General features: G+C 39.8%; 1 protein-coding gene across 5 annotated transcripts in view; it reads left to right on the forward strand.

Annotated features, from left to right (window-relative positions):
- The window catches only part of AK9 (adenylate kinase 9), a 106,367-nt gene that overhangs the window by 74,778 nt on the left and 16,024 nt on the right, over nucleotides 1-15,565 (forward strand). For all 5 annotated transcript variants that reach the window (XM_072141799.1, XM_072141798.1, XM_072141801.1 and 2 more), the window contains 6 exons: nucleotides 187-308; nucleotides 5,514-5,733; nucleotides 6,482-6,547; nucleotides 6,760-6,975; nucleotides 10,791-11,009; nucleotides 11,238-11,451. In XM_072141799.1, coding sequence (XP_071997900.1) covers nucleotides 187-308; nucleotides 5,514-5,733; nucleotides 6,482-6,547; nucleotides 6,760-6,975; nucleotides 10,791-11,009; nucleotides 11,238-11,451 — 1,057 coding nt within the window. The remainder of the gene's footprint in view (nucleotides 1-186; nucleotides 309-5,513; nucleotides 5,734-6,481; nucleotides 6,548-6,759; nucleotides 6,976-10,790; nucleotides 11,010-11,237; nucleotides 11,452-15,565) is intronic.

Genomic DNA, 15,565 nt, shown 5'->3' on the forward strand with positions numbered 1-15,565 from the left:
TGCTTTGCTGATTTTAAAAATGAAGGGGCAGCATCAGGCATTTTTAAAATCAGCATAGCACAGGCTATTGGGACCTTTCACCAGCTAAAAGTGACATTCCTGGTGACAGGTTTGCTTTAAATTTGTTATCTTGGATCCATAATTTTTAAAAAAAAACCTAACATATAGTTATTTTTTTTCTTAAAGGAAGAGGTAGTTTTAACAGAAGGAGAAGAAGCGGTCAAATTATATTTAGCAGACAATGAGCCCTTACCGACAGAAGTTCTGGATCAGCTTGTGGTCGATTGGTGGACTAAAGAACCTTTTCAGTAAATATAAATTCATCAACATCTGACAAAAGACCCAGCAGGCACCAACAGAAATTGACCTAATAAACCACTACCAGTACTTCACTAAGCAGGTTCATACCTTCCATATCCACTTCTTTTATGACCCAGCATGGAAGCATCATCACAAAATCAACTTTAAATTGACATGTAAATGTGGCCTCCTTCATCAGATTTCTGAAGAACAAGTTCGTGATCAATGAAAAAGGACAAATAGGTTCGCTCACCCGTATCATAGCTTCCTCCAATCAGTCCTTGTGGTGGTGCACGCTGCCAAATCCTTGACTCCAGATTACAAGATATAAGAAAAAAATGTAGAAGGTAGCGCACTCTGAAATTCACACTGGTACTTATTACGGTGCAAAAAATCCTTCATTCACCATGACACGTGCACATACATGGACAACTCTCAAGCTCCTGAGACCTTCTACGTTTTTTTCTTATAACAAGTTAGTGATGTCCCTTACAGCGAAAGGGATGTTCAGAGGTAGTAAGAGCTTGACTTCAGTGCTAAATTCTCCACCTTTATGACATTATAGAAAATGGATTTTCTGGATGATGCCACCACACTGGGCCATGTAAGAAACAATATCTGGAGGGACTTTAGCTGCTTACTAAAATACTGGCAGTGGTTTATTAGATCAGTTTATGCTCACAGGTTCTCTATAAAATTGCTGAAAAGAAAAAATAGATCTTATTCTCATAGCTATCACAGCTCAACTTTTGTTCCTGTCTTGAAAAATGAAAACATGCTGTGATTTATTGCTATGAGCAACAAAAATCAATTTTCAATAAGGTCGTTTTTATAAATTGTTCTATTGTGTTTTCCATTATATTGTGCAAAAAATTAAATCTCCAATATCTCCAGTTTGGTATAGAAAATAATCAAAAGATATTTGCTCTGAAATTGGCAAATTAGACTGGTCTATTTAATGGAAATTTTCCTTCAGAAATCTACTTATTAGGTAGAATTGATGGTAGGTTCTTAGTAACATTCTAAGCCCTAAACTATCTTACGGTAATCCTATAATACTAACTTATACTTTATAATACTAATTCTAACTTTATCTACACCCTATCTTACTAATATTTCAGCAGCCGCTACTGGGCGAGGAGTAGCCTCTCCGGGCTGTTAGAGCAAAGGGTACTCCACACCCCAGTGACCTTTGCTGTCCCTCCTTCCTGCACGTCTATTTATTGTCACCTTTCTCTGCTGTTGTTAAACAGCTCTTATCTAAAGGCTTTGTCCAGTGTCCGAAAATATATGTTGGTAAAATGAAAAGTTATATAATTTTACAATATAGTGGGTCTTGGTCCTCCCAGTGAATGTCATGCCTAGTGTGCTTACTTGATTTATGCTCCATTCACAGCAAAGTGGTGGTCATGCATTTATTCACAGGGGGCTTGGGGGACTCTCAGCCCTTTGTTCTTAGCGGTTGGTCCCCAGTGATAAGTGTCTTTAATGGGACAACCCCTTTTAATTGTAATACTGTAACTTTTAGGTTTTGTATTCAATAACATTTTAAAATGGGACATGTCATCAGGGAGGTCACTTTTACATTATGACAGGTTCCAATAGCCTATGGCAGTGATAGCGAACCTTTTAGCGACTGAGTGCCCAAAAAGACACCCCAAACCCCCTTTATTTATTGCGAGGTGCCAACCAAAAATGAAAGCAGTAACTTACTGCTCCCTGTTCTTCAACAATCATATTAGCCTCCTGAGGACACCAACACAGTAGAAAGATGGGAAATTTGCATCATTTTTGCTTCTTTCCAGTGTCCCTCTGTAGACCTGTAGGGGCCAGCAGGAGGTCCTCCAAAGATAATTCGGCCCTGTCTATTCATTCTCCCTCTTCCTACAGTCCCAAGTAGTGAAGTACTATCAAAATATGACTGAAAGCAGCATCTTTTAAGTTGCTTGGAACTGCAGGAAGATTCTTCAAGTCCTGTCTGGTGTGCTGGGGCGATGGCTCACAGAAAGGGCTCTGAGTGCCGCCTCTGGCACCCGTGCCATAGGTTCGCCACCACTGGCCTATGGCATGTTGATTTTAAAAAATGTCTTCAAAGGCATTCTGAATAATTACCCTGCTTAATTAAACTTTATTCTACATTACCTGGCTTCCTGCCACAGCATCATGTGGCAAGTCCCGGGGGGATGAGGGCAGCTCCAATGGCCTATGTCAGATCCAAGGATAGGATGGCACTCGTTGATACGATCCACAAACTTTATTTAGCGTACAGGCAAGCAGACATGTGAGGATGCCGAGGTCTAAAAGGTAACAGGCTGTTTCGCGCTGCTAGCGCTTTGTCAAACCTCCTCGTCATGTTCAGAACCCCTCCCTTAAAGAGGGAGGTGTCTGATATCATGGCGAGCAGAGAGATATACATGTAAATAGTGCAAACAAAACAGTTTATAGTGAACACCTACTCTTTCACCACTAAAAACAATGTAAAAACACAGTGATTATCAACCATGTGCTGGATCAGCCTGGGAGACCCTTTTAGGGACGTTATTGAGTTACAATGTTCACGAAACCTTATGAATAAATAACATATTGTTTTACCAATATAGAAACGTTTGCATGGACAGTAAACTACACAAACTATAAATGAGGATCTACAGTTTATAAAGTCATGTACCTTATATTTGACACCCCCTACTTTTAGCAAATCTCCTGTGCACATCTGGCTACAGAAGTTACAATGTACACATTTATAGTTTCTCTGCGGAATGCATGCATTCAGCCATGTTCCAGTAGGTGTACTGAAGTGGCTACTGACTAGAATATTTCTTAGTGTTTTACTTCTTCTAAATGCAATCATTTGCCTGTGCCTTGGCGAATATATTCTGAGCTGCATTAGAGAAACAACACATATACTCCACCACAAATCCATTTCTGAAGTGTATGCACACATATTTAAAGTACATGGATGATGTGTTCATTATATGGAGGGATACCAAGGAGGAGTTTACAGAATTTGTTGCTTTCTTGAACGAAACCAATGAATACAATGGGGGTCATTTACTAAGGGCCTGAATCGCGTTTTCCCAACGTGTTACCCGAATATTTCCAATTTGCGCCGATTTTCCCTGAATTACCCTGGGTTTTTGGCGCATGCGATCGGATTGTGGCGCATCGGCGCTGGCATGCACGCGACAGAAATCGGGGGGCGTGGCCGAACGAAAACCCGACGGATTCGGAAAAACCGCCGCATTTAAAACAAAAAATTGGTTGCATGGGCCATACTCACATGCACCAGGAAGAGATCAGTGAACTCCGACGCAACTCGGCGGACCTCGGCGCAGCAGCGACACCTGGTGGACATCGGGCGCAGGACCTTCATGAATCGCCGGAAGACCCGAACGCTCGTCCGAGAAGCCGCCGCTGGAACGCGAATGGACCGGGTAAGTAAATGTGCCCCAATATGTTTTTTACGGCCAACTTTGGGGACACGAAACTGGAGTTTCTCGATGTTCTACATACAGTTGAAGGTAACACTATAAAAACTGAATGCTACAGAAAGCCCACTTCTTCCAATACATTGTTACATTTTAAGAGTTTCCATCCAGAACACACTAAAACAGGGGTGCCATATAGCCAGTTTCTTAGGCTGCGGACTAAATAGCGATGACTCCACCTTTTTACATCAAGTCAAGGGTATCCAAAAATATCAATAGAAATTGGGGTATCCTTAAGCAAGACCCCCAACTAAAGGAGCTGACAGAACAAAGACCAATGATTGCATGTAGGAGTAAAACACTGAGAAATATTCTAGTCAGTAGCCACTTCAGTACACCTACTGGAACATGGCTGAATGCATGCATTCCGCATAGAAACTATAAATGTGTACATTTTAACTTCTGTAGCCAGATGTGCACAGGAGATTTGCTAAACGTAGGGGGTGTCACATATAAGGTACACAACTTTATAAACTGTAGATCCTCATTTATAGTTTATGCAGTTTACTGTCCATGCAAACATTTCTATATTGGTAAAACAATATGCCATTTATTCATAAGGTTTCGTGAACATTGTAACTCAATAACGTCCCTAAAATGGTCTCCCAGGCTAATCCAGTGCATGGTTGATAATCTTGACGGTAATGCGCAACTTTTAAAATTTGCAGGTATCATGCATGTAAAGAACAGTATTATAGGAGGAGACCGGCAGAGAGAACTGCTGAGGAAGGAAGCAAAATGGATTATAAGAACAGGAGCAATGGGCCCAGCTGGCCTAAATGATAGAAACGACTTAAGTGTATTTCTGTAAAAAGTTTAACAAAATAATGTCTTTGTATTGCACTGTGTTTTTACATTGTTTTTAGTGGTGAAAGAGTAGGTGTTCACTATAAACTGTTTTGTTTGCACTATTTACATGTATATCTCTCTGCTCGCCATGATATCAGACACCTCCCCCTTCAGTTTTTTTAAGGGAGGGGTTCTGAACATGACGAGGAGGTTTGACAAAGCGCTAGCAGCGCGAAACAGCCTGTTACCTTTTGGACCTCGGCATCCTCACATGTCTGCTTGCCTGTACGCTAAATAAAGATGAACTATTACATCTATTTACCTTTGGGACTTGAGCACTGCAAGTAATCCAATTGCATCTGAAGACCCCAGGAGGTACCGCACCGTCTTTATTTTTCGGGGGTTACCCACCGAGAAGCAGCGGGGGTTGTGCCTGTTCAACTGCGATTCTTTTCTCCCTTGCTGGAATACCAATGGCCTATGTATCACTCTTGTCAATGCCTTCTCCCCTCACTCGTTCCTTGTGGCAGTGAGCTGACGTAAGATGGGGGGATGGAGTCGGAGAGAAGCGATGAATGAGGGGAAAAGGAGGAGGCATTGCCAAGACATCAGATATGGCCCGTTGCTGCCACATTCTTTTGGCAGGGAGTCAAGTATTGTAAAATAAAGTTTTTTTAAGCAGTGCAGTTGTTTAAATTGCCAATCAAGGCATTTTTAAAATCAACATGTCATTGGCTATTGGAAACTGTCATCATGTAAAAATAACCTCCCTGATGACAGATTCCCTTAAATTAGGGTATGCATCCAGTTTTTTTTATATTTTTTTATCACCATTCATCTTTTTATCAAGATTTTTGATGCCCGGTCAAATGTGTTCCCTATACTATTTTTGGAGTGTTTCTGTTTAAGTGTTGTTTCTACTAATTCAAATTGCAGGTCAGCTGGATTTGTACTGGATGGCTTTCCTAGTACAGTTGAAGAAGCCCAATACATAGGTGACCGTGGCTTGTTCCCAGATATTGCTGTCTTCCTAGAAGCAGATGAAAGTGACATTTGTGATAGGTTACTACCCCCTCGTATGGCTAAGTGGCAAGAACGAAGACAAAAACAGGAAGAGCGAAAACAGAGACTTCGTGATATGAAGAAGAAAATAAGGGTGTGTAAATACATTTTTATATAGTATTTTTCACGTTTTTATGTATCTTTCTTAGATCTTTCTTAGTGACAAATTAGAAAAAATCTGCTTGTGAGGTTCCTAAAGCTATTTTTTTAAAATAATATCAAAGTAATGGAAAATTAGATTATCTCTTAGGATGGAGATGTACGTTGCAGACATCCTGGTGTAGATACACCTGGCCCATCTGCAGTTCAAGTTACTTAGCATATCAGACTGTTTATACAGCATGTGATGAGGATTAGTTAAAATCCCATCTACTATGCTGCAACTGTACATCACCACAGATTACCTACTGGCAAATTCACAGGGTATACCCATGGCTATTACTTCCATTATGTCCTCGGCTTACAGGTACTTACAAACCATTTTACTTTGTTTATAATAGTTCTTGCTTACTTTTTAACTTAAGTTTTTACTTAAGTTTTTTGTACAGTAAATCTATGTAGTGTTATAAGATTTTGCTGATTATTTCAATAAATCTTTTAGTCCCAGAATACTGAATCGCCAGTACATATGTTTTACAAAATTTTTTTTTACTTTGCTACTGTGTAACTTTATGTTTAATATGCTCAATAAATTGCATCATGCCGTCATGCAAAAAATAAATTGCATCATGCCGTCTGTAAAAAATATAGTCTATTTGTGACCTATTCTCAGAATGTGATTTAGAAATGATGTTCACAGCTGCAAATAGATTAACAAAGCTATTAAAACGACATTATTACAGGATGAACAGATTGCCAAAAGACGAGCTGAACTTTTAGCAGAGCAAAAGATAAATCAGGAGGAGACGGTGAGATGTTTAATTCCAACACTATATCAGTATTTATTGTTTGAGTTTACGTATTTCTATTCATGAAGGATCAGTTTAATTGACTCTCAAAAGTATTTTTCGACTAGTGATTGTAGGGATTTTTAGTGCAATTTGAAATCTTGAATGATTGTTTACCTCAATTGTGAAAAATGTTCGTAAGCAAGGACAAAGTAACTTGTTTCCTTGAGTAGAGTCAGAAGGATGCAGAAGGAAGTGATAATGAGGAAGAGGAAGAAGAAGAAGAGGAAGAAGTAGACAACATTGAGCTGATACTTGCAGAGGAGTTTCCAGAAGAAGAAGAGGAGGAGCAGGAGGAGGAAGAACAAGAAGAGGATGCCATTGAAAGAATGAAAACTGAAATTGGAGAAAAGTGTGAATCAGATGCTGAATCTCTCCAGTCAGTAAAGGTAAATGGTCATCAATGGTCATCAAGCAATCAAGAGCTTTCTTACAGTGTAAATACAAGTGCACAGAAGTCATTACCATTTGCCTCCGATGGCCTTTTTCATCTTTGTATTTCCATTTACTAATCCCTTCTTCTCTTAAGCCATAACTTTTTATTATTCCGTTTACAGACCTGTATGGCTTTTTTCTCCAGGAGACACTGGGGCACAATTACTAAGGGGCGTGAAACAGTTTTCTGCCAGACTTTGCACATTCTTTTTAGTGCAAACTGCTAGCACAGGTATTTAAGAAGTGCCTGCACAGCAATTTTGTTGCACACAACCCTTTTGTGGTGCAGCTGCACTAGTCTTCATGCAACGTAAATTTGGGGGGGGGCGTTCCAGTGCTCAGTCGGACCGTGCCACAGATTTAACATGCACAGTCTGACAGAATTGTGTCGCAAGCCCTTTGTTAAAGTTGCACCGAAAAAAAGTTGGTGCTCTCTGTTGGGGCAGTGCAAAAAGGTGCGCCAGGAATCCGGAATCTGGCCGCCCTGCACACTACACAGGCAAACTGCACTTAATCCAATTTGCACATAAATGTGCTCCACTATTCTTCCTAGTATTAGTATTGAATATTCCATGTATTGTACTGGGAAGGTGGAAACATTTCCAAATGCAGTGAAATTCATCCAATGCATTGTTGAGTGCTAAACTGGCGAATGTTTACAGCTGCAGTGTTGAAACATTTACCCATGGAGATTCTTTTTATTATCTTATCCTCTCTTGTATTTGTCTTTAAAGGGCAACCAGCCTCCTTTGGGGAGTTTGTGATGTTGAAAAGATGTATTGTTCTAGAAATCACAAACGTGGAATAGCTGAGATCTGGACAAACTGCTGCAGCGGATGGTTTCAGTCACTTTGCACAGCTTTTGCTGTGTACTCCAAATGAGATTTGCCATTTATTCTTTGTATCAATACAAAATATGTATCGTGCTATTTATCATTTTAGTGCAAGTACCTTGCCTGGAGCTCTCTTCACAAGGAGTATCATTGAATAGATAGTAGAAACCAGCAGTTAAATAGTTCAAAGAAATGTCTGTGACATGTGAGCACTGGGCTAATAGCATCTCTTTATGAAGATAATGGGGCACATTTACTTACCTGTCCGAGTTGCGAGGTGCGTTCCCGGGCATTGATGCACTTTGCCGCGATCCACGTAGATCCTGCGCCCGATATCCTGCATGTATCGCTCCCCGTTAAGTTCCCCCGGAGTTCACCTTCTTCCCGGTGCATGTAAGTGCACACAAATTTGAATGTTAAATCCCACGCTTGGACCAAATCCATCGTATTGTCCGATGGCCCGGCCCCCGATATGTGTTGCGTGAATGCCGGCGCGATTGCGACAGAATCCCCGGCGCGATCCCTGCAAAGTTAGAAGACCCGACGAAAATGCAGCTGCGAGACCCTTAGTAAATAAGCCCCAATGTCTTGTTAGTAGGAGCAGGATACATAACATGTGTCAAAGGTGGACTGGATTTATTCTTTATCATAGGTTTAAAATATGCAATATATTTAGATTTGCATTCAGAATATGCATTATATAATAATATGCATTGCTATGCATTTTGATTGCATAATGCATATCAGTAGCATTATCATCACTGATACCCACTTGGCTACCAGCTACATGGCCCTGTATTCCCAAGTGGTCCAAACATAAAACACCCCCTGGATCCATAATTTATACTTTCATATATGATTTTAACTTCACAATATTAACTATTAATATACTAGGATTAGTTTACCTTTCATTTATTTTTAAGGTTGTTTTTTTATTTTTTCCATTTTTTATGTAGCTATACTGGAGTTCAAAATTAGAGTATGTAAGATCACTTAAATTTTTTTTTTTAGAAAAAATGTAATCTTCATTGATCAACATTTGATGGATTTTTGTAAGGGGTACACCATACCACTAGAACAGTGTTTTACAAAATTACCAAAGTATGTCAATATAAAACGTGCAAAAAACGTGATTTTCATAATTAGAGAACTGCAATGACTGTAGCACAGAGATGGATTCTAACAGTCACTAATCGGTAGTATGTGCACAGGCCTTTGCTGTGAATGACTTTAGTACATCTGTGGCCACAGGACATCACTAGTCTCTTACACTGCTGTGGTACTCTTCTTCCAGTCTGTTCCACTGCTCTGTGACTGTTGTGGGTTTCTTGGCCATAAGTTTGTCTCCATCTTGACGTCATCGGGGAGCGGCGATCCGTCGCCATGGTAACCTTGGGTCTCACGAAGACCCGATGCTACTTCGGGTTAACCCATGCATTACAATGTGCTATCAGCACATTGTAATGTATGAGTAGTAAAATCCCCATATACTGCCATACTGTAGTATGGCAGTATATGATAGGATCGTGCAGACACCCTAGGGTTAAAGTACCCTAGGGAGTCTGAAAAGTACTAAAAATAAAAATAAAAAAAAGTTTAAAAAAAAAAAAATTATAATAAAAAACCCTAAAAACTCAAATCACCCCCCTTTCCCTAGAACTGATATAAATATAAATAAACTGTAAAAATCATAAACACATTAGGTATTGCCGCATCCGAAAATGCCCGATCTATCAAAATATGATAACGGTTTTTCACTGCGTTTAATCCCGTAACGGAAAATCGCGCCCAAAGTCGAAAATGCCACTTTTTTGGTCATTTAAAAAAATTAAAAAATTCTATAAAAAGTGATCACAAGGTCGAACAGTCCTAAAATTGATAACATTGTAAACGTCATCAAAATCCGCAAAAAACGACACCACCCACAGCTCTGTACACCAAAGTATAAAAAAGTTATTAGCGCCAGAAGATGGCAAAATCCCCCAAAAAAATTTTGTACAGGAGGTTTTAATTTTTTTAAATGTATGAAAACATTATAAAACCTATACAAATTTGGTATCCCCGTAATCGCACAGACCCAAAGAATAAAGTAGACATGTCATTTGGGGCACACAGTGAAATCCGTAAGATCCAAGCCCACAAGAAGACGGCACAAATGCGTTTTTTACCAATTTCACTGCATTTGGAATTTTTTTCCCGCTTCCTAGTACACGGCATGGAATATTCAATACCATCTCTATGAAGTGCAATTTGTTACGCAGAAAATAAGCCATCACACAGCTCTGTACATGGAAAAATAAAAAAGTTATGGATTTTTGATCATGGGGAGTAAAAAATGAAAATGAAAAAACAAAAAAAGGCCAGGTGCTGAAAGGGTTAAAGGGGTATTCTCGTCAGGATATTCACATTCAGTTTTAATACTCTGCCACATATAAACATTTCTTCAATTAGATGTTATTAAAAAATGTTCTTGTGTGAAGATAATTTCTCATAAATAATTTAAAAGCCTTTTTTGTAAAAACCAGGACATCACAAGCTAAAGGAAGAGCAGATCCTGCCAGAGGTGGGGGGGGGGGGGGGGGTAGACCAGTATGTAGGTGTACTTGTTTTACAATCCTTCATCCTGGTTGTAGATGCCCCTTAAACCACACCGGATTTATCATCTAGCATCAGACACAGTGATAAATAATTTGCAGTATAAGACTAGTCTAACTATGCAACACTAGTCTTACCTTACAACACATTTTATAAATCACCCTAGTCTGGTAATATTTAATATGAAACAATCATAGACTTGATTATTTGCTGGAAAGAATTTTTGTATTTTCAAGGACTATTTAAATAATCATGTTCAGTAGAAACTTTGTTAAAAAAAAAAAGGCAGAATCAACTTGAATAATGTTTTACAATAAAATTTAATGCAATTTTATTTTTAGGAAGAACTTCAAAGCCTTATGATACCTTGCGTTACAATTAATGCAAGTCGAAAACCGCATATTGTACGTTTCCAGCTGTTTGAGAAGCTAAATCATGTTGTGGAAAATCGTGCAAGCCTCTTTGAAAAATGTTACTCAGTCGGCCTAGCTCTTGCTAGCAAAATGCTTCATGTGTCATATAAACATCTCAGTATCTTTGGACGATGGGACCCAGTAAAGGTATTGCGTACAAAAAAATATATAGAGGTATATACACACACACACATATAAATACGCTTTGCTCTGTATCTCTTACACTATAAGATTACACTATTTTCTAGACTTAAAGTCCTCATTTCTGTTATTTGTTAACTAATGTTTATAAAGTCATAATATTATATCTATTCAATAAATTATGCATCTTTTCAATAATTATCAAAATTGCTACCATTTTTCTTCCAAATTTAGCTAAGCCAGGGAGAAGTAATTAAACCTTTTATAAACCAAGAAAATCCTGGCTATCCACTCATCTACCGGCAATTCATTTATTTTTTCTCAACAAAAGAGAATAGAGACATTTTTATGAAAAATCCTATTAAATATATACGTCAACCAAAACCACAGCCATCCGTGCCAATAAGAATTGCAGTTCTTGGTCCTCCAAAATCTGGGAAAACGACAGGTAAATAAAGTAAATTCAGATTGATTTCTAACTGTTGGTAGAACATATTAATACGCTTACACTTTTGTTAGAAACTATTTTTGGTTCTATAGTGTTCTTTAGACCAGAGATTTTGTGTAACAATTGTTAGATTTCCGTTAGTGGGAACTATTTAAAAGTCTAATTTAACGTTTACAGTTCATAGAATAATTGTCTGGCTTCTCAGAACTTAAAGTTCCAAGTGAGTGTGTTAATGTAATGCACACAATGGGACTTTCCAATGCAGATTTAGCAAAAATTAATTTGTGTATACCAACCTTTTTGATGAAGGGAAACCACCAGGTGTCTACCTTTTTGAGTAGTCCTGATGTAAATAACAGCGGACTGTTGGACAAAAGCATTCTGGCATATAGGAAACAGAGGTTACACTAGGTTTTATTTTCAGAAATTGGGGATATTGTGCAGCAGATGATAATAATAACAGTCCAGTCTGTGATAACAAGGCTCCAGATATTTTATTTTCTCATGGCATGATTATATGTCATAGTCATGTATATATGATCTACATTATATCCTCATGACCATATGCAGCACTTCTTATAGACACTCGCTGCAGGGGTATCCCTGTACATTTTATTGATCACCCAGTTATAGGTAATGTCAATCATCAAATGTACACCATCAAATGCACCAAGAAAGTGAATTTGGGAAAATAGCCACGGAAGAGAAATAAGCCATAAGAATTGTAAGCAAAGTGTGAATCAGGGCACAGTAGAGTCTTATAATTTATGGTCCACAGTAATAACCTCTAACCTTAGATCAGTGCAGTCTCCGGTCTCCATGCGGTACACACCACCTCCCTCATGCACAACAGCCACGTCTTTCATCTTATGTAGTTGGTCATCAGACTGCTGTAATTGTTAGGCCTAGCTCCCTAGGCTACTCACCCCCAGACAGTGATCGCCACAAGAAGAGATGACAAAGTAGATTTGAGCACTAGTTAGGACCCTGCACTTTAGGACACCATTACCGAGGGTCATAGCAGAGTTCCTTATACATTGGGGGTCATTTACTAAGGGCCCGATTCGTGTTTTCCCGACGTGTTACCTGAATATTTCCGATTTGCGCCGATTTCCCCTGAATTGCCCCGGGATTTTGGCGCACGCGATCGGATTGTGGCGCATCGGCGCTGGCATGCACGCGACGGAAATCGGGGGCGTGGTCGAACGAAAACCCAAAGGATTTGGAAAAACCGCCGCATTTAAAAAAAAATGTGTCGCAGAGCTTGCACTTACCTTTATTCAGCCCGGCTCGGTGTATTCCAGTGCGTTTCGGGGAACCTCAGCGCAGCAGCTCCACCTGGTGGACGTCGGAGGAACTGCCTTAATAAATCCCGGCCGGACCAGAATCCAGCGCAGAGAACGCGCCACTGGATCGCAAAGTAAATCTGCCCCATTGTGTACCATTGACACGTAGAAAAGAGCTTTGTTACCAGACGTGTCAGTCATGCAAAAGCAAAATTGCCCTGCAAGCTGTGCACAGTGTTCCTTGTGTGGCTGGAAAAATCTCAGTGAAAAATGTGAAGCATTTTGAAAAGTGTGAAATTGCCTGTGCAAGCATTTATGACACTTGTACAGGCATTATTGTAGTCAAGAGCAACAGCCCAAAAAAGCAGGCAAAAAAGTAACATACTGTAGGCTAAAAAAACATATCCTAGTTATTTTCTCCAGTGTTTGTAACTTTAATCCCCCAAAAAAATAAAAATTAAAAAAAAAGTCCCTTAACATTTTTATTTTTAACCATCCTTATGTGTCACAAAAAAACGCAGCAAAAATGTTCTTAAAATGTGCAGGACAAAGGAAATAAACAGATGTGTGAACATGGCCTAATATGTTAACATCTGGACCCCCAGCAATCATGACACAATTTCTTCATGACTTAGGCCTAGTTCACACCTGCAGCAAGGCTTCCCACTACACTTTCCATCCAAGGAGAGTGTAACGAAAACTAAGAACGAAAGGTGAACAGAAGGTCTTCCGTTCTTTATAGACTTAATGGACCTTCCATTTACCATAGGTTATAAATATCAGGGGAAAAAACATGAGCTGCTGCTCTATTTTTCTGCTTATGATAACAGAATGTGTACCTGCAGAACGCAAGTATAAACTTAGCCTTGACAAGCACAACTCTGTATATAACATAGCAGCTGTGCTTGGTACTGCAATTCATTCCAGTTCACTGCAATGGTGACGTGGAAGTGACATACATCCAAGTACTGCTGCTTTGTAAATGTATAATAATGGATGGCAAGAAAATTACATATTTTATCCATATGTTTAACAAAATCAAAGAGGTATTATTTAACATTAAAGGTTATATAACGTGGACGCACACAGTAATTTTAGTTTATGTATATACATATCTATGTAGTAAGCTTGGTTGTAGTGCTGTATCTATGTAGTAGGATTGGTTTTTGGTACTGTGCCTTTGTAGTAGTTTTAGTTCTGGTAACACATTTGTGTAGTGGGCTTGGCTCTTAAATCTTACCTATGTAATAATTGTCACAGGTGTTCCTGCGACCCATATCGCGGGTCGCAGGCTCACCCTTGCCCCTCGCTACACACAGGCGCAGCGCCACTTACCTGTCCCCGCACCCGATTCCCGTCCTCGCTCCATGCGCACACGACCCCATGTACTAGGGCGCGTGTGTGCCGGCTTCAGGAAATTTAAAGGCCCAGCGCACCATTAATTGGCACTGGTCATTTTCCCAGAAGGCTAGTTAAACCTGCCTCTCCCATCTCACCGTGCTAGGTATTTGTGCCTACACCTTAGAGAAAGCTTCCTTGAAACATTTCTGAGTATTCCTGCATTCCTGTATGTTCCTGCTCCTGAGTCCTGTGTTCCCGTGCTCCTGTTCCCATCTTCCTGGACCTCCCTTTGCTGACCCCGGATTGGACTTGACCTTGCATCTCTGCTGCTTGCCCTGACCCTGTTTCTTAACCTGACCACGAGACTGTCTCCTGTTCAGGTACCTCAACCTCAGCTGCCACCGCGGTCTAGTCGCACTTGTGGAACTACCTGGTGGCACCCTACCCTCTGGTTAAAGGGGTATTCCAGGAATCAGCATAATTCATATACAAGTGGGCACTCAAAATATAAGCTAATGTGTAATTAGTTGTTATTTAAAATTTTGCTCCCCTTAGCAGAAAATGCTGATGACATACACTGTAATGAAGAATTAAAATGCTACCGGCCCTTTAATCAGTCCGTTAATTTCCTCCGCACGGTCTGTTGCAGGACAGAAGATAGCTGCTGGTCACATGTCCACAGCACATGTCCTGTACCTGCCTGGGCAGGGTCATGTGATCACCACTACGTTTGGCTGTAGTCGGTTGGTTGCAGTGCATCCAGTATGGCCGGTGTTTTGGTGATGGCAGTTACACATCATTATTATGGTAATAGAGCAAGAAAACCTGTTAGATCATCACTGGGAGCAGAGCATAAGTGGTAGGAGGAGTTACTGAGAACTAAAGGATCATGGAACTTGTAGTTTCCAGTGGCGGCCATCTTAGTGATAACTCCACCTACTTTAGAGAGGCCATAAATTTTGTAAATCATAAAATCAAATTATTTAAGCTCCGTTTTGTGACTAATGACATTGAGTATTGTTGTCCTCATTTATTTATATCATCATTGGTTTTTGTGTCAGACGTTCATATTCCCGGAATACCCCTTTAAGACCAGGTGCCACTTAGACTCCGGTCCCAGGTGTCGGCTAGTACCACCTCCTGCGGAGGTCCAGAGGATCCACGAATCCCAAATCTATATATATATATATATATATCTATATAATAAATATGGTTCTTGTAATGTATCTACTTGGAAAGCCTGCTTTTGTTTTTTATCTATGAAGTAAGTTTGGTTCTGTTAGTGTATTGCTGTTGTAAGCAATTTTAATGTAAATGGAAACAACCATTTTGAAGCTGTATATTGTTAGGGGGCCCATAATCTTCAAGCAGCCCAGGACCCATTGTAACCTTATTACAACCCTGGTCAAAAGAATAGCTTAGGTACTGGCGGAGGTCATGCAGACCAGATTTATACATAACTGGTAATCCAAGCATTGGGTCAGGAC

This window comes from Engystomops pustulosus, chromosome 3 (genome assembly GCF_040894005.1).
Source record: "Engystomops pustulosus chromosome 3, aEngPut4.maternal, whole genome shotgun sequence".
Classification (NCBI taxonomy): domain Eukaryota; kingdom Metazoa; phylum Chordata; class Amphibia; order Anura; family Leptodactylidae; genus Engystomops; species Engystomops pustulosus.